The sequence below is a fragment of the Centropristis striata genome, chromosome 7 (assembly GCF_030273125.1).
Source record: "Centropristis striata isolate RG_2023a ecotype Rhode Island chromosome 7, C.striata_1.0, whole genome shotgun sequence".
In the NCBI taxonomy this organism is placed as follows: domain Eukaryota; kingdom Metazoa; phylum Chordata; class Actinopteri; order Perciformes; family Serranidae; genus Centropristis; species Centropristis striata.
Genome location: NC_081523.1, coordinates 29,209,175 through 29,235,493, shown reverse-complemented (window position 1 = coordinate 29,235,493; position 26,319 = coordinate 29,209,175). Strand labels below are relative to the sequence as shown.

At 39.2% G+C, this 26,319-nt stretch overlaps 1 protein-coding gene across 2 annotated transcripts; it reads right to left on the bottom strand.

Moving 5' to 3' along the window:
- txnrd2.2 (thioredoxin reductase 2, tandem duplicate 2) lies at window positions 1-26,002 on the bottom strand. 2 transcript variants are annotated; one of them, XM_059337023.1, is made up of 17 exons: window positions 25,930-26,002; window positions 24,952-25,017; window positions 24,812-24,868; window positions 24,542-24,686; window positions 23,886-23,960; window positions 21,594-21,672; window positions 20,563-20,625; window positions 20,233-20,303; window positions 16,380-16,399; window positions 15,919-16,010; window positions 15,651-15,825; window positions 6,883-7,019; window positions 4,921-5,016; window positions 4,474-4,566; window positions 2,772-2,843; window positions 2,368-2,465; window positions 1-1,745 (listed from the first exon to the last, which is right to left on the bottom strand). In XM_059337023.1, exons 4-17 carry the CDS (start codon window positions 24,625-24,627, stop codon window positions 1,622-1,624), a joined length of 1,281 nt encoding a protein of 426 aa, XP_059193006.1. In that variant the 5' UTR covers window positions 24,628-24,686; window positions 24,812-24,868; window positions 24,952-25,017; window positions 25,930-26,002; the 3' UTR covers window positions 1-1,621. The 2 variants fall into 2 exon arrangements, with proteins under 2 accessions (XP_059193006.1, XP_059193004.1); XM_059337021.1 differs by having other exon boundaries at window positions 25,936-25,978.
- Window positions 26,003-26,319: the final 317 nt, after the last annotated feature.

Sequence of the window (26,319 nt, the reverse complement as noted above, 5' to 3'; positions counted from 1 at the left end):
CACCCCGAGCCCCCCAGGCCCCTGCCGTGCAGCGCCGCAGCATGTGAGCCCTCTGTGCTCCGAGTGATAGAGTCAAGCTGTTCCTGCTGAGCGGAGGTCAGGGTCCTTCAGTCAGCACCTCGGCCCTGAACAGAGTACACAGGAATCCCCTTCCCTCCCTAACCAGGGCTGAAACTCAGCTCTCTCTCCTCTGGCCCAGGTCCAAACAAACCTGGTACCTCTCTCTCTCTCTCTTTTTCCTCTCTCCATCTCCTGGCACACTGTCACTCCCCTCATCGAAATCATTAATCAGACTGGGCAGATTAGACTTCAAATAAAAATAAACTACGCCCAGCAGCCTCCTCTTAGGTCCCCTGATTTCTGTAGCAACCCACTTTATTGACAGCCCTCCTCCTCCTCCTCCTCTACTTAATAAACCCAAGATGTCCAGTACAGGCAGCAAGATGAACATTTAAGCACTTTGGCAAACTGTGGGGGCCTATTACTGCTTTATTGATATAAACAACTTCCCTTATCTCCAAGGGTGATGACTCTTAGGCCTAACCTGCCGTCCATGTAAATACACAACAGATAACCCTTATCAGTTTGGCACCAATGAAGCCAGTCTGCTTTCAAACATCATCCAAAAGCACATATCTTTATAGGGATTAAAGGGATTAAATGTGCAACCTGAATATATTCAGGTTTATGTTCTATCCAACGACTTCTTTATCCTGTCTTCCACTCTTGGCTCAGAAAAAAAAGGGAGAAATGGAAGGCAATAGTGCCACCTTTGGGCGAGGCTGAGTAGTACAGTTGTAGTTGAGCTCTCACAGTCCTGTTATCAACAGGTAGAGTTGCCCTGTGGCTGAGCTGTGGCATCTATACAGCACGTTTGTAGTCCCACTATATTCTTTCATGCACCGGGATGGAGAAGGGCATGGGAGGAAAAGTAAGGGGTCTGGCGTCTATTGGACCTGAAACAAGCTGGGGCTCCCCGGCCAGGTCTTAGCTAGCTGACTGACAGGCAGCCCGCTGACTGTTTGTGTGTGTCCATGGGAAATGGGGCGGTGTCGCTGTGGCGACGGCCCTGGGGCCATCCATCAGTGTCATGTGGGGGGGTTTGTGGGGGTGTATGGTATGTGTCACCTACAAGACTAATGGACAGGAAGTACAGCCGGAGAAACAACAATATTTGCAGAATATATATTCAGAAAAACGTTCGGGTTTGGTCCATGCTTCTCGTAAGATTCAACAAAACCCTGAGCACAGGCCCTAATCCTGATTGATGAGTCTGTTTATTTAAAAGATGCTCGCTCCGCAGCCACGGCTTTCACTAATCTGATCTATAACCCTGTGCTCTTAAAGGACATACTCACAACATGCATGTGTATGGAGTAATCATAGTTTTGGTTATCACATGATGTGTCAGTGACACTAACCTGGGCAGCCAGTGATGATCTGCATGACTGGCCTGAGGAGCCCTTGTTCCCAGAGAGAGCATTGTGAAACTGGGGCAGTTTGGGGCCATATAGAAGGAGAGGGATGGAGATAGAGCAGGAGAAACTCAGGCTAAATTTTTTCTACGGCCAAAGAGGGACCCTGTGTGCTCAGCAGCGTTCAGAGACCGAGGTGCTTAACCTCAGCAGCCGGTTACGGTGGCGTCCAAGCCGGATCGCTTTGTGATGTTGACCTTGATCACCTCCTCGGCACAGGTTGGGTGGATGCCTACTGTATGCAACAGGTGGGAATATGTCGCTCCACACCTGAGACACATACAAATACACAGGGAGGTCAAACATGTTTCTTTTACTCAGTCTCTCTCAAGACTAACAATTGTATAAATGATCTACTATCCTCAAATATGTACAGTAATTTCTTTTTATTATTCGCTATCAGTTTTACCTTTGAAGCAAAAGTTTGTGTCTCTTGTAGACACGAGGAAAGACGCAGCTATAAATTGTGACTGTGATGTAGTAAATAGTTTCATTAGGGACATTTATCGTTAACAAAACGCCTCTTGTACATGAGGTGTTATTAATTCTTGTTTAGAAATAACACAAAAAGGCATGTGGGCCAAAACTGGACTTCAAGATACTTGCAGTAAAACCTTTCTATGGGGACCTCCATGCAGGAATACCATTAAATCTAAAACAGAATTTAAACTGAACTTAAACTAACATTTAACAATATTTTTCATCGGTATCATTGATTTAAATGGAAATTTTAAAATATGCATTGCTGTCAGCAAGTGAGTGTTGAGTGAGAAAAAGGAATCAGGGACAGTTAAATATATTCCATATGCGTCTTGGTGACTCTCAGATTTTTAACACATAAACTTAAAGACCATATTTATGTATAATAAAATCTAGGATTAATTGAACTTACTGGAAGCCCAGAGCAAAGCCCTGTGTGACTTCTCCAGCATTTGGACCAGTGAAGTGCAGACCCAGGATCCTCTGGTCTCCGGTCCGCTCACATATCACCTATGAAGGTAGAAATTTTACACTGAGGAGCTGAAGCTTCAAAGGTTGGCAGGAGTAGGGTGAAACCATTCAGACCATTTCATTTTTTAACCAATTATTGTCAAAAAATTGTCCTTCAAGCAGCAGTCTAAAGCAACCTGCTGCAGCAGGCACCGCTTCTCCTGCCCTGCAACTGCAGTATTTGCATGCACGGCGGTATAGACAAACATAGCAGAAAGAACTAAATCATATGATATGCCAACAAAATCAGCTCAAAAATACCTATACAAAAGTCACTGTGAGCTTTGGTCTGCAGTTTAACTCTACCTTTAAGTAACACTGGCTGGCATCTCGCTCTGCGACACTGAATTCCAGAGGCTTGTAGAATGCATGGTAGACCTACATAGACATAAACAGAGGACAAATCTTGTTATGTACATTTTGCAATCTCTTTTTCTCAAAACAGCAGCTAAATGAACATGAGGACAATAAACAAACAATGCTTTAAAGACGATAAGGCATGACTAATGAGAGAATTAGTTTTACAAACCAATTTAAAGCCCATTAATGTTAATTAATTCAGTAAATCTAGTCACTGGTCATGCCGCCCAAAAAAAAACGGGTCATGGTTTTATTTATGACCCATCTCTCATGAACAATGCAGCAATTCAAACACTGTATAAAATCGGAATAAAAACAGCTATGCATGCTCATCATAATGATTGATTTCTCCTCACTGAAAATGTGTGGTGTGTTTTATTCTATGGGAGAACGTGCCGACACAAGTTGTGAGAGCCGTGCAGCTGTCGGGGGCCGGCGCTGCAGCTCCTCCTCAGATCTAAGCGCGCCTGTCATCACCCCATACACACCTCAATCAGGCCTCCTGCTCACCTGTCAGTCATAGCGAGCAGCCCCACCTCGCCGCCTAAACCGTTTATCGACGGCCTCGTGCAGGTGTTGGCTGGCATCTGGCACGCGGCTCACGTACACAAGTGCGTTCAATACAGAGCTGTTGTGTTGGAGGTGCGTGTCAATGTTTGTTTAGTGGTTATGGGACATTGAGGGTTTTTTTTGCAGGCTGATGGCTGTAACAAGCTACTAACACTGCTTGTGTAGCATTCTTTGTGCATGTGTAGCATTAAGCCATTCACTGAAGAATCTAAACTAATAAAAGAACAAAGTTACACTCACAACTGTAGCCAAGTACTGCAGCAGTTATGTGTTGTAATGTTATAAAATCACTTAGAAAATACTAACAAAAAAATCTGACCTGATTCCTATTTCATTTTATAGGTTTAATATGTTATGTGTTTCAGCATTGGAATATCACAAAACAACAACATTTCATATTATATGTGTTGTTGAGTTGTGTACTTACATTATCCCAAATGCTTCAAATATTTTTTATAATTTTCAAACTTAGAGAAAGCTGTCATTTTAAGGAAATAGATAACAGTCCGTTTCATTTGGTCGCCTAAATAATAAATTTAGTTTTTAATCCATTTTCAAGCCACATTGATATGGAACACTTTTCAGATCTTGGTTGTTTAATTGATGAATTTTAGTAGTTGGATGTCTAGATCTTAAATTACAAAGGAAACAACCTGAGTGAAGGTTAGCAGCAGCTTGGATCTGACCCCTCTGAAACATCCATTAAATGGTTTTTATTGTAAACTGATTTATTCAGTGTTGTACCGTTTAAATCACCCGGTCTCTTTGTTGTGGAGGTGGAGACCTCTGCAGGTAATTAAACTCCTGAAAAAACCTCCTGAACAATGATGGCTGAATTAATCCGAACCAAGAGAAGCTAACCATAATAACGGCAATGGTGGTGAAGACAACAACTCCCATGATCCCACCAACCTCACAATCCTCGGCAAAAAGTTACATGTTATGCATATAACTTGAAATGTGGACATATAAAGGGCTTCTATTCATAATAATACAAATCCATTCTGGAAATAATTACAGTTGGATAATCACTGCTTACAGCTAAATTAGAGCAATGCATCTACCACATTTATCTCACCTCAATGCCGTCTTTCCCGTGTCTCTTCTCAGCCTCCTCCTCAGACAGACCCACACAGCCGTACTCGAGGGGGGTGAACACTGTAGTCGGCACCTGAGTTGTTTGACAGAAAATGTGGTATTATAATCATTAAATTCAGTCAATTTTCATGGCATGTTTTATTGGAGTAATGATTACTTGTTTTTTCTTTAAATACTATTGAAATAAATCATTATAGATTTAAAACATATTTGTTTTAAATCAAAAGTACATCAAACACATTTTAGTATATCAGGTGTGAGCAATTTCCCCTGACCCCAAATGAACATAAAGCGGCATGTAAACATATTATTTAATAAGATGTCCCCTTTAAACATAAGAGGCTCAAAAATACACATTCTGCAAAAGTGGATATGAGATATGAGATATGATTTGACATGTGAGATTTTTTGCGTGTGTGTGTCTTACGTTGTCGTAGTTCATGAGTTCAGTGCTGTGACCAGCCAGTCTGCGGGCTAGAAGCTTTCCTGCTTTAATGGCTGTTGGGGTCAATTCAGGACGACCCTTAAACAAGACACAGTATATGCATCAGATATAGGTCTGTTTCTTTAAAATGTGTTTACAAGTAACAGTTTAAAGTTCAAACCATATTCATCTGGTTTTCTTTCAAACATTTCTGGCCATACAATACTGGGAGTAGATAGTGTATATATAGTATACAATGTATATAGTATACAACGTAAATACACAGGCAAGGTGGGCCATGAGTCAGTGATTGACAGAAATGGCAACTGCTAAACATTTAAAACAACTGCACACTTAAAAAAGAAATCTCTATGTCTGTGTTTTGTCTTTATTGTTCTGGATGTCTGCCAAAACAGACAAACACACACACCCACACACCCACACACACACACACACACACACGCACACACACACACAGTGCAGGAAACAGTAGGGCTGCAGGGCAATTCTAAAGGCATGACTACAACCTGTTAAATTACCGCTGCACATCCTGTTGTCCAAAACATCTCCTGCACCTCTGCATGTATGTGGATGTGAGCTCTGGTATTCCAGTAACTGTCATTCGTGATTATAATGCATTTCTTGGCACTCTTCTCTGAGAGGTAAAAAACAACAAAGTACTAGACAAATTGAGATATCAACTGACTAAAAAAAAAAAAAAAAAAAAAAGAATAAAAGAACTTCCCTGCTGCTGATAAAAGCTGAAAGGCATATTGGGGTAAGGCATAACTCATCAAAGCCAACTGTCAATCAAAAAGAGTGTGTGTGTCATGAAGCCTGGGAGGCAGGAAGGAAGCACACAGCTGGTCGTGGTGAAAAAACAACACTGACATTACAAGCAGCAGGTAGAACTAGTATTAACATGGCTGCCTCAGCCTGGAACACACTGTGGCAACACCAATCATTATATAAAGGTGACCTACAATAGCTTTACAATTATGCTTATTATTTGGTGTAATAATACTCGTTACTTTGGCACCTTTTTCGGATGTGCAAAGCTCAATTTGTGGCCAAAGAAAGAGTTGCTACTTGGATACTTTCTACATATTTGGTTTGACTTAAGTCAAGACAAAAAAAATATGTTGAGCTCACACACATAGCAGTCGGGTTTGAGGGACCCCAAACAATACGGACTAAAGCCAATGTAAACAAAACACAACCTGAATCCTCTGCTAATTATGACAGAATTTCGCACAAATGAAAAACAGGTATAATAAACTGATAAAGTGATTACATTTTATATCAAAAAGGTCAAAGATGAACTTCACTGTGATATCATCAATACTTATAGTTATTAGTCAATGCCACCTCAGGAACAGACGGGCAGATTGTGCCCATATTTCACATTTAATATACTCAGATACTGAGTTGTTGGCACTAATCTTGGGTGTCGACCTTTAAACTGTTGTGATTGTGTAGCTCTACTGTGGTGGCGGGTTGAAGTTGTGTGTGTGTCCACTTTTCAGAATCTGCAGCTTCTTCGCACCAACATCCATATTTGATGCGTTATTTACGGTCATGGCTACATATGAGTCAGACATGAATGTAAACTGCAACTGCACTGGATTGCAAAGGCATACAACCATGGTTAATCAAGTTGGGAAACAGATGAAAGGGAAATGAGGAAATGTGAAAATAAAACATTTTTACTCATATTGGTGATTATTTACCTTCTGTTGAGTATAAGTGGAGGTCATAGTTTGTTTACCACCCACACTAGCATAGAGATTTAAATTTAAAGCATTTACAGTGAAGGGTGTGGACGACAGCAACTTTGACAGAGTGTTGTATTTCACAATCTGAATGAAGTCCAATATTATAATTATGTGGTGCATTTATCATATGATTGGGCTGGTGGGCAGGGCTGGTTCTGCTGTCAGTGTAGTGTCTGTTGAAAGCACCTACCTCACTGATGTCACCAAAAGCATAGATGTTTGGCACTGAGGTGGATTCGTCAGCGCCCACAACTATTTTCCCCGTCTCCTTTTTGAGTTGCACACCCAGCTTGTCCAGGCCCAGGGCTTTGGTTTCAGGGGCTCTGCCTGAGGTCAATGGAAGGAAACAACACACAGAGAATATTACATTACAACTCAGGAGATTTAGAAATGTGGGAGAGGAGAGGGGCTCTCTGTACAGTGTTTATAACATATGTACCAGCACTGCCAACAGAAAACATTATCCAAGAAATACAGGACTTATCAAAAGCCTAGATACTGCTAAAGGGGGTTATTTGCACAGTGCTCCTAACACCTAAAGTAGTGTGCAATTTTAGTACTAAGAGTGAGGACTTACCACAACAATAAGGTTTCCTGATTCACATTATGAGTGACAATCTGATGCATCATTAACTAATTGTTCTCCTTTATCAAGCAACAAGACTAAGTCTACAGTCATGCTAGCAGCTCTATGAAGCTGTTGGGTAAAGTGTTGCTTTGAGCTAAATGCTCACATCAACATGCAAACATCACCACAGCAACTGATGCTCAGCAGAAATAATGTTTACCATGGTCACTAGTTTAGTTTATCCTGTTAGCATTTTGACCTGATGGATGAAAAGTCATTCAAATGTATCCTCTAGAGACTGAGAATATCTGCAGCGCATTTCACTGCAATCCACCCAATATTTCTCAATTTATTTCACTCAAAGCGCAAACTGTCTAAACCGTAGAGGTGCTGGAGAAAAAGTCCCTGGAACACCAAACATATTAATATTTATCCTCTGGGGACCGTGAATGCCTTTAGAAAGTCCATCCAATAGTCAAGATACACTACTGCTCAAAAGTTTGGGGTCACTTAGAAATGTCGTTATATTTGATGAAATATCTATTATATATTGTCAATAACCATCACTCATGTGTTCCAGTGGCACATTGTGTTAATCCACATTTATGGTGTTGAAAGGCTAATGATCATTAAAACACGTGTGCATTATGTTAGCACAGCTGAAAACTGTTTTGTGCAGCTTTGGAAAGCAATTAAAATTATCCTTCGTCAGGCTAGATGAGTATCTAGAGGTAAAGTTGGAGATTTGTTAAATTATTATTTCTCATCCTTGTCAATGTCCTCACTAGATTTTCGATTCACTTTGTAACTCATTTCATGAATAAAACAGTTTGTTTTCATGGAAGCAACAGACATTTTCTGGGTGACTCCAAACTTTTGAGCGCTAGTGTATGTCAGTCTGAACCAATGAAGAGGATTTCTACAGCCATGCTGTGGCTAAAAATACCAAATATTGGCCAGAACTAGCCTCTCATATGGGAGGATTTGCAGCTTTTTGCAGAGTTTTGGACTAATTGTTGGACAAAACAAGCACTGATCAACAATTACCAAGCCAAATCTTAAAACACCAGAACCAGTCTTTCTTAAATTTCAACTGGAGGTCAAACCTTAAATTCTTTATTCAGAAAACAACAACAATATCTGGCCAGCTGAGAGAGAGCGAGAGAGAGGGGAGAACTGATCAGCTGGGAACTGGTATCCCATCAGCCCCCCCGGGACACCCAAAGGTGTGATTTCTGACACTTCCTGGGGGACGGCTGACTGATGCTGTCGACACAGAGTCTCTATGGTGATGGGGCAAGGACCGCCCCCCCCCCTCTACATAGCTCCTCACAACCAGCCTGGGTAGCATAATAAACACCCAGCCCTGAGCTACCCGTGTAGATGCTATCGGACAGCAAAAATAACAAACCCCGAGACCCTTTTTCCTGGCTGGAGCCGAAGAACAACGTCCTCCCCCTCTTCTCAGACCAGGGGGGGCTACAGGGACCTGGCTAGTGCTCCACAGCATGGGTGGTTGAAGGCAATGGAGGGCACAGAGAAGTGAGGAGAGAGGGGAAGTTAGCCAATCATGACCAATTCCCAATAGCAAGACTTTGAAATATTTTCTTGTCCTATGTCCACAACACTAGAATAGTCTGCATATACAAGTCATTCTCTCATTGCTGTGCTTTCTAGGAAATTATTGTGGAATTTATTGATTTAGATTTTTAAATTGAATTTTCTTATTTTTACTTTTGTTGTTTCAATATCCCCTTTAATTGAATAAGTTAAATGCAGGGGGATGCTACCATTTGAAAACATAACACTAGCATTTTCCAAACATTCAGAACTTTATACAAACCTGTCTGTGAAAGATTTATACATTCTTCTCTGCAAGATGCATGTGTGTGTAAGTTATGCATATGCTAACAGCTATGTTTTACTTTATCAATTATCTATTTGTAGTTTGTACATTAGTTGCTTGATAGGATATAAGTTTTTATATAACTTGTAAATGCTAAAAAGACAGTGTTAAAATGAAGTACTTCATTAGTCTGAGTTTGCGTCCCATAATGGTCCACTACCTGTTAAGGCTTTATCTTCCTGAAAAGACTACATATCTGGAGCTGATACATTTAATACTTGATTTTTGCTGCTTTGAAAATACTGAATTTCACCATCAATTACTACAAAAGTATCAGTTTTGGCATACAAAAACTCCTATCAGTACCATCTTACTGGTAGGTATAGACTCTCTTTACATATCAGGCCTTCCTGTCTGTTGCTGCACTCACTGCTGTACTGTAGCAGTAACCACAGCTCTATTGTACAGCAAGGACACAACAACAGTGATAAGAGACTTGGCGCACACACACACACACACACACACACACACACACACACACACACACACACACACACACACACACACACACACACACACACACACACACACACACACACACACACACACACACACACACACACACACACACACACACACACACACACACACACACACACACACACACACACACACACACACACACACACACACACACACACACACACACACACACACACACACACACACACACACACACACACACACACACACACACACACACACACACACACACACACACACACACACACACACACACGGTCCAAATATGCCAATCTGAACAAAGCCTGTTGTGACATTAAGAGGAAGCCTCTACACTTCTGGGATAATTAGCCACAACAACCCTCCACAAGTTGAAATGAGAGCCGAACACTTATCTGATCAATCAAATGAACAAAGACAAAAGAGAACGCCATGTGGGGGGGAGACTGTTTTTCTTGGGGGAATAGATCGTACAGGATGCCAAAAATTGATTACAAATTCTATTTCAGGCCAAAAAGGATTTTAAGATGCAAATTGATAAAGAGCTCGCTAGCTGGAGACAAAACTTGTAGCTTGTGTACATAATAAAAAAAGATGTGAAGGTAATGGGAAATGTGTTAAATTAATTCTATAGTTTGTTGTGTTTTAGTGAGACTTCGATTCCACACTGTCAACAAATGTGTAACCCAAATGTTAACTATAGTCATCATTTGAAACTTACCACTTCAAAATCATCACAAAATGAGAACTTTCATTATTCTCATCTGTATTTAAAGGACCTGAAAACATGTTTTCTCTATCAGCCTTTTACTGGGAGTGATTGGACGATGACAACATGTACCTTTGTGCACCAATTAGACCTAAGCCACATTTGAATGAAAATGTGATGCTACTTGTGGTGGTGTTTGTCTGTGTTGTAAGCACTGTCCATCAAATCTGATCAGATAATTTCCACACAGTCCCCAAAGCAGAATATCTAAGTTTTCGACAGTTTAAGGGACAGTTTACCCCAAAATCAAAAATACACATTTTAAGGGGCTTTTTAGAAAATCGATTCTAGCTCTTGAAGCTTAATCTAGACATTTGAGATGTTATAATTAGTAAGTTAATAGTTAGTATAGTAAGACTTGGCAAGATCACTTCACACTAGGGATGGGCATTTTTGAAAGAAACTTGCCAACTCGATTATCTTTTACGTTAATGATTAATTAATCGTTATGTTTTTATACGTACTCCAGTATGTATAAAAACATGAATACATGGGCAAAATAAAAGATATATATACAGTACTATGCAAAGCCCGTTTTGATAACAATTTTATTTTAAAAAGGACGAAAAGGGACTTCCTGTTGATCGTAAAACTAACTCGACTGAGATTAAACTCTAAAGATAACGTCAAGGAGTTCAATGTTTTGTGGTTTAGCCCTGAAGAGGCATGAGGTTAGTTTTCACAGTAATCTTGCATATTTAAATGTGTTTTGTGTTTAAATAAGTTTTGGACACACCTGGTTTGGGGTTGTGAAACGATTCAACTTGTGGAATCAATTGAAAAAAATCAGATGGGTTGGACATGACACTGATTTTAAACCGAATGGTATGGACTCTCGGTTTAAGTACTGGACCAATAAGGGTATTACTGCCTATTGTAATATAATGGAAAAAAATATGCTACAAAGTTTTCAAGCACTGAAAGAAAAATATAACTTAGAAAATCACGTTTTTTTTAGATATTTACAAGTACGTCAATATTTTATGAAAGAAATCCGGGAAAATGAAACTGCAGAATTAAACGAAATAATACAACTAATAATACGGGCATATAATGGTACCTGTAAATCTGTTATTTCAAGGCTTTCCCAAGGCATTGCAAAGAGCAGAGATAATACCACAACATACATCAAAGAGAGATGGGAGAGAGAATTAAATGACAAAATAACCTGTAAACAATGGGATAATATGTGTGGTGATGCTTTTTCCATGTCTTGTTCTATGTATTGGCGTGAATTCTGTTGGAAGAACCTTGTTCGTTTCTTTGGAACACCTAAAATGAAAACATATTCAATAACAACGGTTCACACATGCTGGAGGAAGTGTGGAAATGACGAGGCAAACCACTACCACATCTTTTGGAGTTGCCCAGGACTACGACCTTTTTGGGACGATATTGTGGAAACCATACGAAGGATACTGGGACAACAGGTTCCTCTGCCATTTACAACTCTTTTTCTAAGTGATTTACCAGACGGGATGGCAGAAAATGATAGATACCTCTTGAGGATAATGTCTGCAGCAGCAAAAAAAGCTATCACCCGTAAGTGGCTGCAGTCAGACCCACCCACAACCTCTGACTGGTTAGAGGTCATTAAAGAAATTCACCAGATGGAGAAACTAACCTTCCTGCTCAGACTAAAAAAAGGCCTGTATTATACAAGATGGAAAAAATGGACGGCGTTCTTGACAAACGAGGAGGGTCATTCATGACCCCCCCCCTTCTACTTTTATTTTATTGTCTTGCTAATGCTCTGTTTAACGTGGTGTATAACCGCCAGATACATTCCAAGGGACATATATTGTTTGGACTGAGTAGTGCAAAATTTTATTTGTTGATCGTCCTCACGTGATACAATTGCCTGGCTATGTTATTTTTCATTTGAATGTACTGTGATGTTGTCATGTTTGACTATTCCTGACATAAAAACTAATAAAAATATAAGTATAAAAAAAAAAAAAATAAGTTTTGGATCAAATTAAACCTAATAATTCATGCTAGCAAGGTTTGATACAGTATGCTAGTTTTATTCAAATGAATACTCTTATTCGTATTTCTGTGTGTTTTATAATTGTTTTTGCAACTTTCAGTTTGCAAACTGTGGCTTTATCCAACTTAATTTTCAGCTCATCAGCTTATTCACTTACGGTCGCAGAAGTGAACGATCGGCTGACTACGCAGTCATAGATAAAATAAAAAAACAAAATACACAAGTCGATTAAAAATTCCACGTGTTCGACCAAATTCTTGACGACCATTAATCGATCATTGATTCATTATTCCCATCCCTACTTCAGACATTAAGACACAGACTCATACAGCAAGCATTTATCTGTACAAGAGCTTTTCTATTTAAAAGCATTTGTTCTTCATGCACAAACACATATTTTACACCTTGATAACAAAAATGCTTGTTGTATTTATTTTATATGTTCAATTTCACATACTTCTCTTCACACTGTTGTGAATGCTGCTATTTGTTGATATTCACTCATAGTAACCCTGATCCTTCCCAAGAATCTCTCTAACAGGAATAATATATAAGTGCATTTTTGTTTAAATGTTGTTTCCCAATTTGCACAGTTATGTTTTCAAACCCACAGGGAGGTTACAGACAGGAGAGCAACATTCAGGGATGTCATCAGTTACTTATAAAACTGAGACAAAAACGTACAATAACTAGGGAATGTTTTCCGATGACATCCTTTTGTAGTGTAGAACAGAGAGGAGGAAGACTAATGTGCCCACTGTCTGCATGCAGACAGGAAACGTGGAAATGTTCTGTTTCCTGGTGTGTTACTGCTGCCACACCTGGACAGGGGAGCGGCCATGAGGCCAGGAAGGAGCAGGGGAAAGGTGGAGGGAGGCAGTGTCGTGAAGAAGGATGTGGCAGGCAGTGGTGATACAGTCCCCCGGTCCCCTCCGGCCTTTAATAACTCCACAGAGGCCTGGGACCCTGTGTGGCCCCTAGTGTAAGGTCACAGTAAAGGGAAGTGGCCTTGTACTCATAACTCCTGCATGTATACATCAAAGAGCAGAGGCCACGTTGTTACTGGTTCTCACTGAACTGTATGGGAACAAAATCCGTCATGGATATTGCTGCAAGGTTATATTGCTGCTGGTGTAGTTTTTTATTTCAGGTGAACAATGAATAATAATAAATAACAAATCATGTGCTGCATTTAATGTAAAATGTAAGGTAAATACTGGGACTGTGCACTGTGGATTGGAATCTAAATTAATCTGCCAATGCCTAAAATAGCACGTGCTTTGCTGAGTCTGGGTGAGACCTCATGCTCTAATGAATATAGGAAACATCAGGGTTGGAACATCTCACGCATGTCAGAGTACCCACTGATACATGCACTCAATGCAAATATCATTCTCACCAGCAGTCTCACGCTGAGACCATGTGGGAATTGAGCCACGGCAGGGAAGAATGAACGTCATCTCAGCTGCAGGGTCACGCACATCCTTGTCGCTGTCACACGCATAGAGCAAAAGAGAGACCCTCCCCCCCACCCCCTACAAAAGCGACAGTTGGGGCACTGGAAAAGCCTGGTAGTCAGATTTTTAGAGTCACCGTTTTTGAAACCACTCAACGTAAATAAACCGACGGCAGCAGTCCCGACAGATATTCCCTCTAATATTACTTATACTGCTGGTGGAACAAGAGAAGTGAAAAGATAGTACAGAGAATGGATAGCAAAAAGAAGAGGAGGAGGACTGGTGGTAATGGGAGGCAGAGGGCTGTGCACGGGCAGGGATGGCAGTGACAGATGCGGGGTTAGTTTCCGCAGGGCTGGCATGGGCAGGAAGGCCCAGAGCGGGAGAACAAAGAGGGGAACGTGGTGACCCTGTGCCTGGGTGCATCCTGCCCCGTCCGGCCCCTCTCCAACCAGAAAACCAGCGGTGGGTGATCAACACTTCCCCTGGCCATTCCCATCACTCAGGCTTTATTACTTTGTTTTCAGCCTTAATTCCTCTGCTATCTGCTGACTATGCACTCTATTGAGGTTGACAATGAAACTGATGGTAGCATGGAGAACAGTCATACCGGTGTTTTATTTCAGGGATATATGTGGGAAACAGTATGGCTGGTGTATTACATGTAGAACCGTGGAGAGTAAAAACAGGGAATAACATATGCAGTTAATTACTGTCCTGTGAACTTTATCAATTCCATTAATTTAACAAACTTGTAAGTAGAGTTTGTCATAATTTATTTTAATATCCATATAATATTTAAGTAAAAAAAATGTGGCTTAATGATTAAATTGAATGTATCAGATTAAAAGAGCTGTTATTCAGTAGAGATAAGTCTCATTCACTTATTAAATCAATAGAAATGAGTCTTAAGAAAATAACTCAGTTACAAGTTATTAAGTGTTAATACTGTAATATTTAAAACAAGAAATGTCTGGCACTGTCTCATGTATTTTTCATTGGTCCTGGATATTATCAGGCAGTCATAAGTCAGGCCCAGATCAAGTCTTGAGCCCTCATTTTAGTGACGTAGGGATATTATCCATAGTCAGTGTACTAACTAGAGTAGGTGGTGGTCAGCTTGCCTAGAGTTTTAGTTAGTTTGTGTTATATGAGCTTTAACACGCCAAAGTCACATAATAACACAAACAATACGGAAAGCGGTAGATCAGCAACTCCTGTGTTCTGCAAGGGAAAATTACTGTTTTTTGGAGTCAGGTGGCTTTGAAGAGAGCATAGCTGGATACAACGGTTTCCCTTCCCTGTTTGGAATGGATGTCAGTTGGCAAGGTAAAGTGGTAAACATGTTAAAAATAAAGTGTATACCTAAACTGATATTGATTTCTTTAAGTGTCTAAAATACATTTAAGCTGCTGTTCACGTCCTCAGCAGTACATTGCTTAGCTTTCGTGCCAGTATTCCAGCCTGATGCTCCAAACTGTGGATGTGCTGACAGCCATCTACTGGAGTTAATACACTGACTATTGATAAGTACCTCATATAACCCAACTTCAAAAAAATCTCAATCAACCATTTTAATTTTCTTTGCCCAAGTCTAAAGTCTAAAGCTTTGGCATCTCATTTACCCAAGTGTCCAAAAGCCAAATGAGTGTCCACCATTTCAAGATGTTGTACTTGAGAGGTTTGTGTTCAAGCATATTACTTCACTGCTCCATTCTTCACCTATACATGAATTCAGACTTGTTTTGGATTTAAATGAACTCATCCTGTCATGTGACCCACACTCAGCAACACACACATACTCACCAACTGCCCATAACACCGAGTCATAGGTGTCATTGTGTTCGTTGCCTGTGTTGGTGTCAGTCCAGGTCACCTGCAGGGCTCCTGACGAGAGTTTGTTCACTCTCTTTGGGACACACTTCCTTGCAAACTTAGTCCCATATGCCTCCATGTAGTCTGTCACTAAATCTGCCATTTGCTGCAAAAAACAACAGAATATCCACTTTCAAACATGACAAAAATCAATATCAGGATTATGCAAAATATGCACGGTTCGTTTAGGGAGCAATACCTGATCGAACCCCCGGAGGGCGATGCTGCGAACCATCACTGTGGTTTCCAAGCCGATGCCTGTGAGGAAGCCTGCACACTCCAGAGCCACATCTGAGCAGCATCAGGTTGAGGATTACAGTATATTTCGAGATTTTCATGCACAGGAGCACCTGATGTGTGGCCATAACACAATATGACATTCTTGGACAACAAGACAGTAGCTATAATAGAAGGGGAAGTCACAGGCATACACATGTAAACAAAACTGGATTGAGAAATATGTCACATTGTTTCATTTATCATCATTTATCAAATGTCTAGTACATAATGTTTCTCAGCTTGAAAACTGAAATCTTATTTGAAACTGGTCTGATGCCAATGATTTTTTATTAAGTTAATAACTTTACTATTTCTCGGCTCATTACCAGCAGACTTTATACAGTGGCTCCATTTACAGGCTGTCTGGCAGACAAAGGATACAGCTGGCTCCAACCACAAGCCTGCACAACACAAATAAAGAGAAGCTGTTAGCTGAACGAATAATACAATAAAAATACATTTCATCATTTGTGCAGCACACTTTTGCCAAATAAAATAAAGAGAGTCCAAAGTAGAAAATGTTTACTTTAAAATCCTAGAATTAGAGAGGTGATGAATTACAAAACTTCACAACCTCAGAGGGAGGTGAAGACGTGTGAAGAACATGTAGAAAACGGGGACAGTAAAAGGTATGTGTGCACTTGCAGCGTCAGTATATACGTGTGTGTGTGTGTGGTCCAGGTGAATAACACTTCTAATCCAGCCCTGAGATCTGCAGTGTTGAGGAGGGCTAATTGCCAGCGTTTAAACTAATCCCTGCAGATGGGGTGTGCCATGTTCAGGGCTCAAGTCCACACATCAACTGGCTGAGTGATGCCCGTCACCCGTATGGAAGAGGCCCTTCTCTGCCTTGTTTTTACCTCTCCAACCCAGACCTGCTTCCCTTAGGTGTCCCTACCTGACAGCCAGGCCTGCCCGCGGCACATCCTGCTCCTGTCCATGCTAACACAAACCACTAAAAGCCCCAGTGCCCATTTTCTCTGTCTGTGTAATGCACAGCTGCACTTAGCACATATTGTGAAGTGGCTTAAAGAAGATTAGGCTAAGAGCTTTAGCATGATTCTACACTTTCATCACTGAGGAACTGTCTCCTTTCCCTTAGCCTTTCTTCCTTCACATTGTCCCCTGGTCTGGAGTCTGTACAGCTGCTACATTTGTCAGCTAACAGATGATGCTTTGGATCTTTTACAACCCGTCTGACCCCTTTCAACAATGGGAATATTTTGGGGACAAGCAGGCAGGTCTGAGAGTGACTTAACAGTCTCTCAAGCTATAAAATAGCTTACAGATTTAAAAATAATAATGGGGATGCCTTGTGCACTACTTGGGGGAAAAAATTACATTCCCAGCTCCGAACAGGTTTACTACAGCTTTTTAAGGTAAAATTCGAGCAATTTTCAGGGTGCTGTGTCTGAGTGAAACCAAAAATGTCTAGACCTCTAGACTCTTGAAGCCTTTTAATACATTGTATTTTGTTGGTTGGTGTTTTGTTTACAGTGTCTTTGTGTATCTAGTTGTATGTATCGGTTTTGTTTTGTTGTTGTGTCCATTTCTGTAGAAAAATATGAAAATCAATAAATATAATACAACAATTGTATTCAGATTATGTAGCACACATAGCTACTGTATATTACCTCACAGTAATCAATGCTAACACTGTTTACGTGGCCAAAGGGGAATCAGTCTTGCTTTAACAATTTAATATAAAAGTGTAGAGAAAGCAAGTTCAGCAGTTAGTATCTTCAGTAGCAACATCAATCCATTTCCTGTTCTCCACTACATTTATTGTTTTAGACAAAATGCCGTGCTAGGTGAAAAATAAGAATAAAAAATAAATAATATCACAGGCATAAAACAGTCTGTGTGTTTAATAAAGAGAGCCAATGTGAATGTGAGAAAAAGCAAGGATGTGTGGTACTCCTGTGTGGTTAATATCTCATACAACACTGGATGGATACACACTGGACACAGAGCCACAGAACAAACAGAAACATTATAAAACTCTTGAGGTTTGGCTCCTGACAGTGGAGGGCTAGCATGTGGTTGGGAGCTCAACACAAGGCTCCACTGAACCCTCAGCTCCTGAGGAGGAGGTTTGCTGTTGTCAGTCTGTGGCAGCCTGTTAGCCTTGGGTAGTTCTATAGAAGCTCCAGCACTGATAAACACTTGGTTTGGACACTCCTGTGTATCTGTCTAGAATGTGGGTGGTTTTGTTTCTTGGTGTGAGGCCAACTCAGATACTTTTATCTGATGTTGGTTCGACTTCCTGAAGGCATTTTAGTTTGCCGACAGTCCCACAGGCCACTCATATTGAAGTTACTGTTTTGGTCTCTGAAAAAATACCAATGAGAATGTTTTGAACCTGCATTTTTTATAATAATTTCTACTTTTCCTCAGCCTCCTGAAGAGTTTTAAATATATGAAAGTATATATGTTTTCATGTAGAATTCACTCATTTTTCTGTATAGGAGAGTGTTCTCTGGACCATATTGACTTTTTTATTGTTTTATTTTAGCAGCTTTGTGTGTTGCAGTGTGCTGTGATAAAAAGTTACAGTAAATATTTATCAGGTAAATGTACCTTCTACATTTGGGATCTGAATTTCTATGTATTTTTTGATGCAATAATCAACAGGTATTACACAAGCATGTATGACCCTGTGAATGTTTTGCATCTCTGTAATAGCTGTGAAGTTATGCTGCAGCCATCTGTGGTTCTTTGCAATACACTGCTGAAAGATATTCCGGGGAAGTGTGGTCCTTGTCCACTATACACAAACCCTCATTCTGTTCCAACTCATTCAAGTACTGGCCTATCCCGAGACCAGTATCACAGCCTGCTGGCACGTGCTCCCTGCTCTCTCCTGATAGCATGACGATGGCAGCCAGCTCTGGGTTTCGGCCCCGGGGCCAAATCTGTCACTCAGGTGTGTATGTGTTCCAAGACCCATTAGACACCCATCACTCACCTGGACCCCCACACACACCAGCCCTGGCGGCAGAAACAGCCACTTGGACCTCACCTGCACATCTGACAGCTCAGCATCACAACAACATCTCCAGCTCCGGCCAGACTGAGTGCTTTAGAGGAAGCTAAAGCTAAAGCTAACCCCTTACAGCCTGCGGGGAGGTAGAGGACTCCACTAACCATCACACGCTTACATCAAAGGACTTCCTGAACTCAAGTGCTCCCTGAATGGATCATTCTGCTTCATATACAAAGCTGTTTTGTTGAATGGATGGATGCTACAGTGGTAATTGTTTAAAGTGCACTCATGTGTATTTGTTGACTATAAATGATTTTGTATTGCCACCAAGTGGTCAAAAAGTTAAACAGCATACACATCAATCTACTATATTTGGAATACCACACATTTTAAAATTAAAATGAAAGAAGGAGCTGATGGTTCTAAAAATGATCACTGGCAAGAGCAGAAGCACTAATAGTCAGCCAAAACAAAATCTGCTTTTAAAAAATATATATAATTAAAAATTATTAAAAACTTCTCCAGGTGCAGACAGCCAATATGGAGCTTCAATATGGAAATAATTATTTCCGCTCATCTGTCACCGTGAAGCAAACAACAACCGCAACGCAGGTATACCACAACCACGAGTCACCGTCTGCGTGATGTGCCAAGAGGAAACATCAGGGAAAGACCAATTAACCAGGCGATGACAGCGGCTAAATGGCTGGATTAAAGGGCTTGTTCTGTAAAGGTCAGGATGCACGCCGCTAATCTGAATCACGAGGCGAAGACAGGCTGACAGGAAGGGAGAAAAACAAACTCCATGTCACTGATGAATGATTACAGTGCGTGACAGTGGGACGTGTCGTGTCATCGAGTGGGGTAGAGCGGTGAGTTAAAGCAAGGCATTAATACTGCAGGGGTTAGAGGTCCCGTTTCCCTTGTAGCTTATTGTATCGAGAATGATGCTGATAATCCTACACATGCTAAAATGCATGTATTCAAGAGTGATGTTCTTTTGACACTCAAGCACAAGCAAAATATGAATATTTAAATATTTAATTTTGATAGGTTTTATAAAAAAAAAAAAAAAATCCCACAGAAAATAGCAAGGAATTTTTACTTTCAGCTTTATGGAATCCCTGAAGACCATCAACACAGCATGCAATCAGACGTATAGTGAGCTAACTGGTTAATATCTGCTGCTTAATTATGGAATTGAATTTAATGTGTGAGTGTAGGTGGGTGGGTGGAGGGAGTCCTTACGTTTTCCCAGGAGACTTCTTCAGCCAGAAGATGTCATCGCTGGTGATGCCGTGCTCCACTGCTCCTGGGATCTGTACCAAGAGTTAAAGCTGTAAGCAGAACTATCCACTTATCAACAAACTATCAAACAAATACTTTGCTCTCTAAAAGCTGCTATCTTCTGTGTGTTAAGGCTTGTATATGTGCCATTGTGTAATGCTTCCAAACCACATTACATCACTATTTGCTCATCTGTTTTGTCTTCCTGGTAACCAATCAGCCCAACAGCACATGCTGGCAGAGAAAAGGAGAAACATGTTGGGAGTGAATGATGACTGCAGTGTTACTTACATTTGTGGGGTAATTGGGTCGTCCACCTGTGGCGAGCACAATGTTCCTGGCAGTCAGGATCATCTGTGTGAGAGAGGAGGGAAGTGTGAAGTACTTTTGTTCATATCCTTCAGAAAACAAGGAAGCGTCAATGGAAAGTAAGTGGTCTCCACAGTGTTCTGGCTTCAGGTGATGATTGAAACTCTTTGAAATTACTGAAACAAGTAACAGTTTTTCCGCAGGTGTGGAGGTGTTGAATTTAGATTTTGCACTTCAAGACAATCCAGAAACATAAACATAGAAACATAAAACTTTGTTAAATGCTGATTTTACAACTACTAATGAGAAATGAAAAATACAGCGAGTGCCTGCAAAATGTATTCTGTATTAAGAAACAGAGTGGATGCAGTAGAGTGCAAGGTAACACTTTATAAGAAACAGCATTAATAAATGGTAAAGCTGGGTGACCCGGAGAGAACCAACTGACCAAATGATTTGTAAAGCGCAATTATTTGCAACATTATTTGGATGGCAAATACAAACCAATGGTTATACAGTGTTAAATGGTTAATAAATACTTCGTAAAGCATCTATAAACATGATTTGGATAGATATTATCAGTGACAAATCTATTTTATAGAGTACCAGTAAAAAAATGAATGGGGCCAAATTAATATAACTTGATGTTTTGCAACACGATCATTAATGATTTTCTAATTAAAAGCATTAGTTGCAGCTTTAATAGCCAGCCAAATAAATCCAAATACTTTAGTTTCACAGTATTGTATAATTTATAGTATAGTTACTAATAATTAGTAAACACTATTATAATTGTATTATTTGTAAATAGAAAATTAAGTATTATCTAACTAAGTTTAATTAACTATCCATTTTTCATTTATGAATGATGGTTATCATAAAGTGTTACTGGATGCAATAACACTGCAAGTTTCAAGCAATAAAAAAATAGTACATAACATGCTTTACAAAATAATATACATATTTGAAATCCAGTTCTCAGTGATGTCTTAATAAGTAGAGGAGCAGCCCACCTCTTTCCCTGCTTTAGTGAGTCCTTTAACAGTGTGTTCATCCTGCAGACTTCCTTTGACGTTCAGATACTTCACCTTCCTGCAAACAGAGAAGAAACAGCTGGTTGCTCCTGCTGGTGCATTAATCTGCTGTAGTAGTGCAGATCATATACTTTATAGTAACTGTTTTACCTGTAACCTCCAGTCACACTTTCTGTCACTTATTTCCTGTTAATTCTTTATCTTTTTAAATCTGCTGAAATACAATGCAACTCTTGCAAAGTTAACTCAAAAGGCACCAACAACACAGCTGGGCCAGCTGGCTTTTGAAAAGAGCTCATGTAACATTTGTTCCTGGTTATGTGCTTGTATTATTATACTGTTTTACTGAAGCACCAGGAGAACAGAGGGTGCAGATTAAATGTTTAGACCGGTTCTTGTCTAAATTCTGATACTTCATAAATTCAGCTTTAATTCAGTTCTTCTTTAAGAAGCAAACACAAACATGTTACAGCTACATTTCTACTCTACAGTAGCTGAGGATGAAAGATAATGGCCTGAAGGGTTTTCATTACACATTTGTTTATTTTGTATTTTAATATGAAACTGATTTTGAATTTATTTAAATTCAACATAAAGTAAGCCATGCCATAGAGATGAATTAATTAATGAAACCTTTATTGCCCCACTGGGGAATTTGTCTTGCACCAAGAGAATAAAAAAACATACAGATATAAACATAAAAAACATGAAAGGGCAATGCAGCATCAACCATACTACACAAAAACAAAGCATCATTAAATGATTAAATGATTGTATTTATGGGAAAGTTACGAGAGCATCAAAGTACAAAGTGTAAAGTTCATTCATCAGTTTTCATTAGTTTGCATGGAGTAAATGAAATTCTAATTTGCACAATATAAAGAAATGGAGTTTTAACTATTCATACACCAACTGTACTACTCACACCAATAGAATGTTATTGTTTGCAGGAAAATCTAACTCAATTCATAAAACATGGACATGTTCATTTATAATTATACTCATAATAAATACTTTGCACTGTGGTTAACATAGTCTCTCAGCTGTTAATTAAAATGAAAGAAAATAATATTAGAAGCAATATTAATATGCTGCTGAGGCTAATTATCTCATTGGTATGAAAACATAAGCTTGGGCACATTTCACAAAGAGGTTAACATCTGTTTGCCCTCCAGCCAGCTGCTCAATCAACATGTGGCCGCACACTATCAATCCTGCAGCTGAGCGCCAACAGAAATGTTCAGCCGTCAGCAATATTTCACGTCACAGAAGTGAGCAAAACCTTGAAGAACATTATTTTCATTGTATTTCTGTTTTTTATGAAAGTTTATCATGAAAAATAAAGGAAATCTTATACTAAAATACACATATTTACCATAAACTTGTTTCTTATTAGCATGTGTATTAGGCACATATTGGCTCTTTATTAATCATTATAGAGCAGTTTTTAATGAGTTAAATTGCATGATCATATTATACTAGTCCTTATTAAAGATGAGAAAGTGGCTGTACGTTAATTATAATGTTAATATGCTTTGCTCAGTATAGCCTTTATAAGGGCTTTGCTCAGTATAGCCTTTATAAGGTGACAGTACTTGCAGAATACAACAGTCATTCTCCCTTAATAACACTCAATAAATGTGGTATTTTCTTATGTAACAAAACACAATACTTTCCAGTACAGCATGTTCCTCAGCCTAAAGTGACGTCGTTTTAATAACTAATTCACTACTAGTTGCACTTATTAACCCAAATGGGTTCCGTTTTCTAAAGTTACCTTTGAAATGCATTATAGCACACAACTACTGCAATTAACTGACTCTTTCTGAAGTGATGGTGACACTTTGACAAAAATCTTGAGATGTTTCTTTTCCCATTCAATCTGCACAATTATTAATGTCTCCTTTATAATTTGTCAAATATTTAAAAAAATGTTTTTTTTACAAACTACTAGTGATTTAGGTATGAGCAATACCTAATTTTGGAATAAGATATTATTATCATCAAGTTTTTGGGATATTATTTGCACTTAAAGTTTTTTGTTTTGTTGTTGTTCGAACAATAGACTATTTTAGTAGCACTACCACCTTATTAAATGGGCCATACTGAGCAAAACATATTAAGATTGTCATTCATGTACAGACACTTCCTTACTTATTATCAATATACTATCAAATGATCAACATTTAGACTATGAAGGGGAGAAAACTCTCCACTGAAACTCACCATTTCTGCCTATAAAAAAAGACTGAGTAAAGCTGTGTCACTTACTTGTCCTGGAGCTGAACTCTGTGACCCCAGTTCAGAGACCTGACATGGTTCTGAACAGCCTCTGCCATGGTGGCCCTAAAAACACACCAGAGGTAATAATTCTACAGTGTTCACAGATAGTTACTCTGGGTGTGTTAGCTCACAGTCATAGTTTATTAATGGAACTCAAAACAGACGTAATGTATAAATACCATTAGCACACTATAATTTCAAGCAATTATTTAGCTCATCAGAGAATCAATATTGAAATTCTCTTCATATTACCCACAGTAGCAGCTTCTTATCATTTTTACAACTGCATTTTTGGACAGTTTTATAATGACTCATGACCCATTTGGCTGGTGAGGAAAAGTTCATCCAAAAGGTAATCAATGCAATGCAAGACCAGAGTATTTAATAGTAGTAATATAATAAATAAAAAAGGTAGTACTTTTTATTTTTGCACAGTAAAAAACAAAACAAAACAAAGCAACAGCATCAATCCCATTGTCATTGAAGAATTTTTATTTTTCCAATCATGAGTCTTTGTCCTACTCTAATTACTTCACTAGATGGTGCTGTTTAGCTGCTCATAAACATCTATCAGTCAGTTGTGTTGATTTGGGATTACTTTCCCCTAAAGGTGACATTTCAAGAAGAAGTTTTGATTGACATACCAGTCATGGCAGATTGGCCCTGAGATCTGCCAGCCGTACTTCTTAGCATCTTTGACTGCAGTGCCCAGCAGAGCAGCCTGGTGCATGAGCTTCTTAGGAATGCAGCCAACATTAACACACGTGCCACCGAGACCCCACTTGGTACCTGTTTGGAAAATCATTCCCAGAGGACTTTATGATGATGTCTTTAAATCTTCAAAGAACTAATTTATGCATCAAATTGGTACAGCAGGTTTAAAAAAAAAAAATTTTTAAAATAAAGGATTTTACCTTTAGCAGATGGCTCCACATAATCTAAAACAGCAACTCTCTGTCCCAGCTGTGCGGCTGTAAATTATGGATATATTGTCAGTGTATTATGACATAGAAATCACTGTGCTATGTATAGATTTACAGACAGAAGATCTCACCTTCTTTGGAACAGGCAAGTCCTCCTGAACCTCCACCAATAACCACCAGGTCATAGTCATACTTCCCTGTATGAGGATATTGCATTATGTATTTCCACTGAGGGGAAGAGGCTGGCACAGTAATTTGTACATCGGTAGAACAAAAGTTCAACAGCAGTTCATCAACACGCAAGGTGTATCTCTTAAGTGATGTAGGTTTAACTCGGGCTGGGCGATATATTGATATAAAAGATATATCGATATATTTTTAACTTTGATATGGAATTAGACCATATCACATATATCGATATAGTTCAAATTTTTTATCTTTCTTTATGTATAAATGCTGCCCTTACTAGGGTTTTTCATTTCTCATATAAATATATTTATTTCAGAAAAAGATTGGATTATTTTATTTCATTGGCTATTTTTATTTAGCATATATTTTTATTTAAATGTGCACTTTATGAAGTTTTGATTTGGAAAAAAAGGTACTCCTGTTGTTCTACGGTATTTATGTTCACTTAAATAAACAGTTTCAACAAAACTACTTGTGACATATCATATTTGACTTTGACGGAACATTTGCTCTCACTTTGAGATAAAAATATCGGGATACATATCGTATATCGACATTCAGCGTAAATATATTGGGATATGACTTTCAGTCCATATCGCCAGCCCTAGGTTTAACCACAGAACATGTGTTGCAACAGCTCTGTTTGTTGAGCTGTCAGTTCTCAGGAGTCTAGAGTCTTCGTCCATGAAACCAAGCAGCCGAGCGTCTTTAAACTAAAAGTTTTATCACAATGGAGATGGCGTGAGTGTGACCAGGTGAATGTATTTTACGGTAATTAACAGGATACATATAACAAGTCAGTTAACGGTCAGTTACATCAGTGTTTGTAAGTCAGCTTACTGTCACCTGCTAACACTTGCAGCTAATAGCACGAGCCCGTTCTGTTCCCAATATCTACACAAATTATTTGAGCTACTTACCGTTACCTGTCAGGTTTTTTGTCAAAACATGCTGAAATTTATGCCTTTTCCACCGGATCCTGCCTCTACCGAAGGCAGCCATGTTGTTGTTATGAAAGGACCCGGGCCCGGTATGTGCTGGCTAGAGAACTGCCTGAAAAAAAAAAGGCTCGTACACATTCGACTCAAAATGAGACATATTCAATAACTGATTTAGGAAAACATGTTTATAAATAAAACATTGTTTTTATATTTCTTTGAATCGCAATAAATATTAATGTGAATATCAATATGAATAGCCTATAATATTATTATTAATTATACATATTCTGCATGAAAAACATAGGTCACATGTTAAAAGTACATTTTTGTAATACTGGCATCCATAGGCCAATATGATTATAAACTATT

Bases quoted from the DNA above. Each gene is read 5' to 3' on its own strand.
- txnrd2.2 (XM_059337023.1), bottom strand. From the start codon at position 24,627: ATGCACCAGGCTGCTCTGCTGGGCACTGCAGTCAAAGATGCTAAGAAG. The intron at 16,011-16,379 runs GTATCCTTTGTC...GATGCTGCTCAG, and splicing joins GCTTGTGGTTGGAGCCAGCT to ATGTGGCTCTGGAGTGTGCA. The intron at 2,844-4,473 runs GTGAGATAAATG...ATGTCTATGTAG, and splicing joins ACGGGAAAGACGGCATTGAG to GTCTACCATGCATTCTACAA.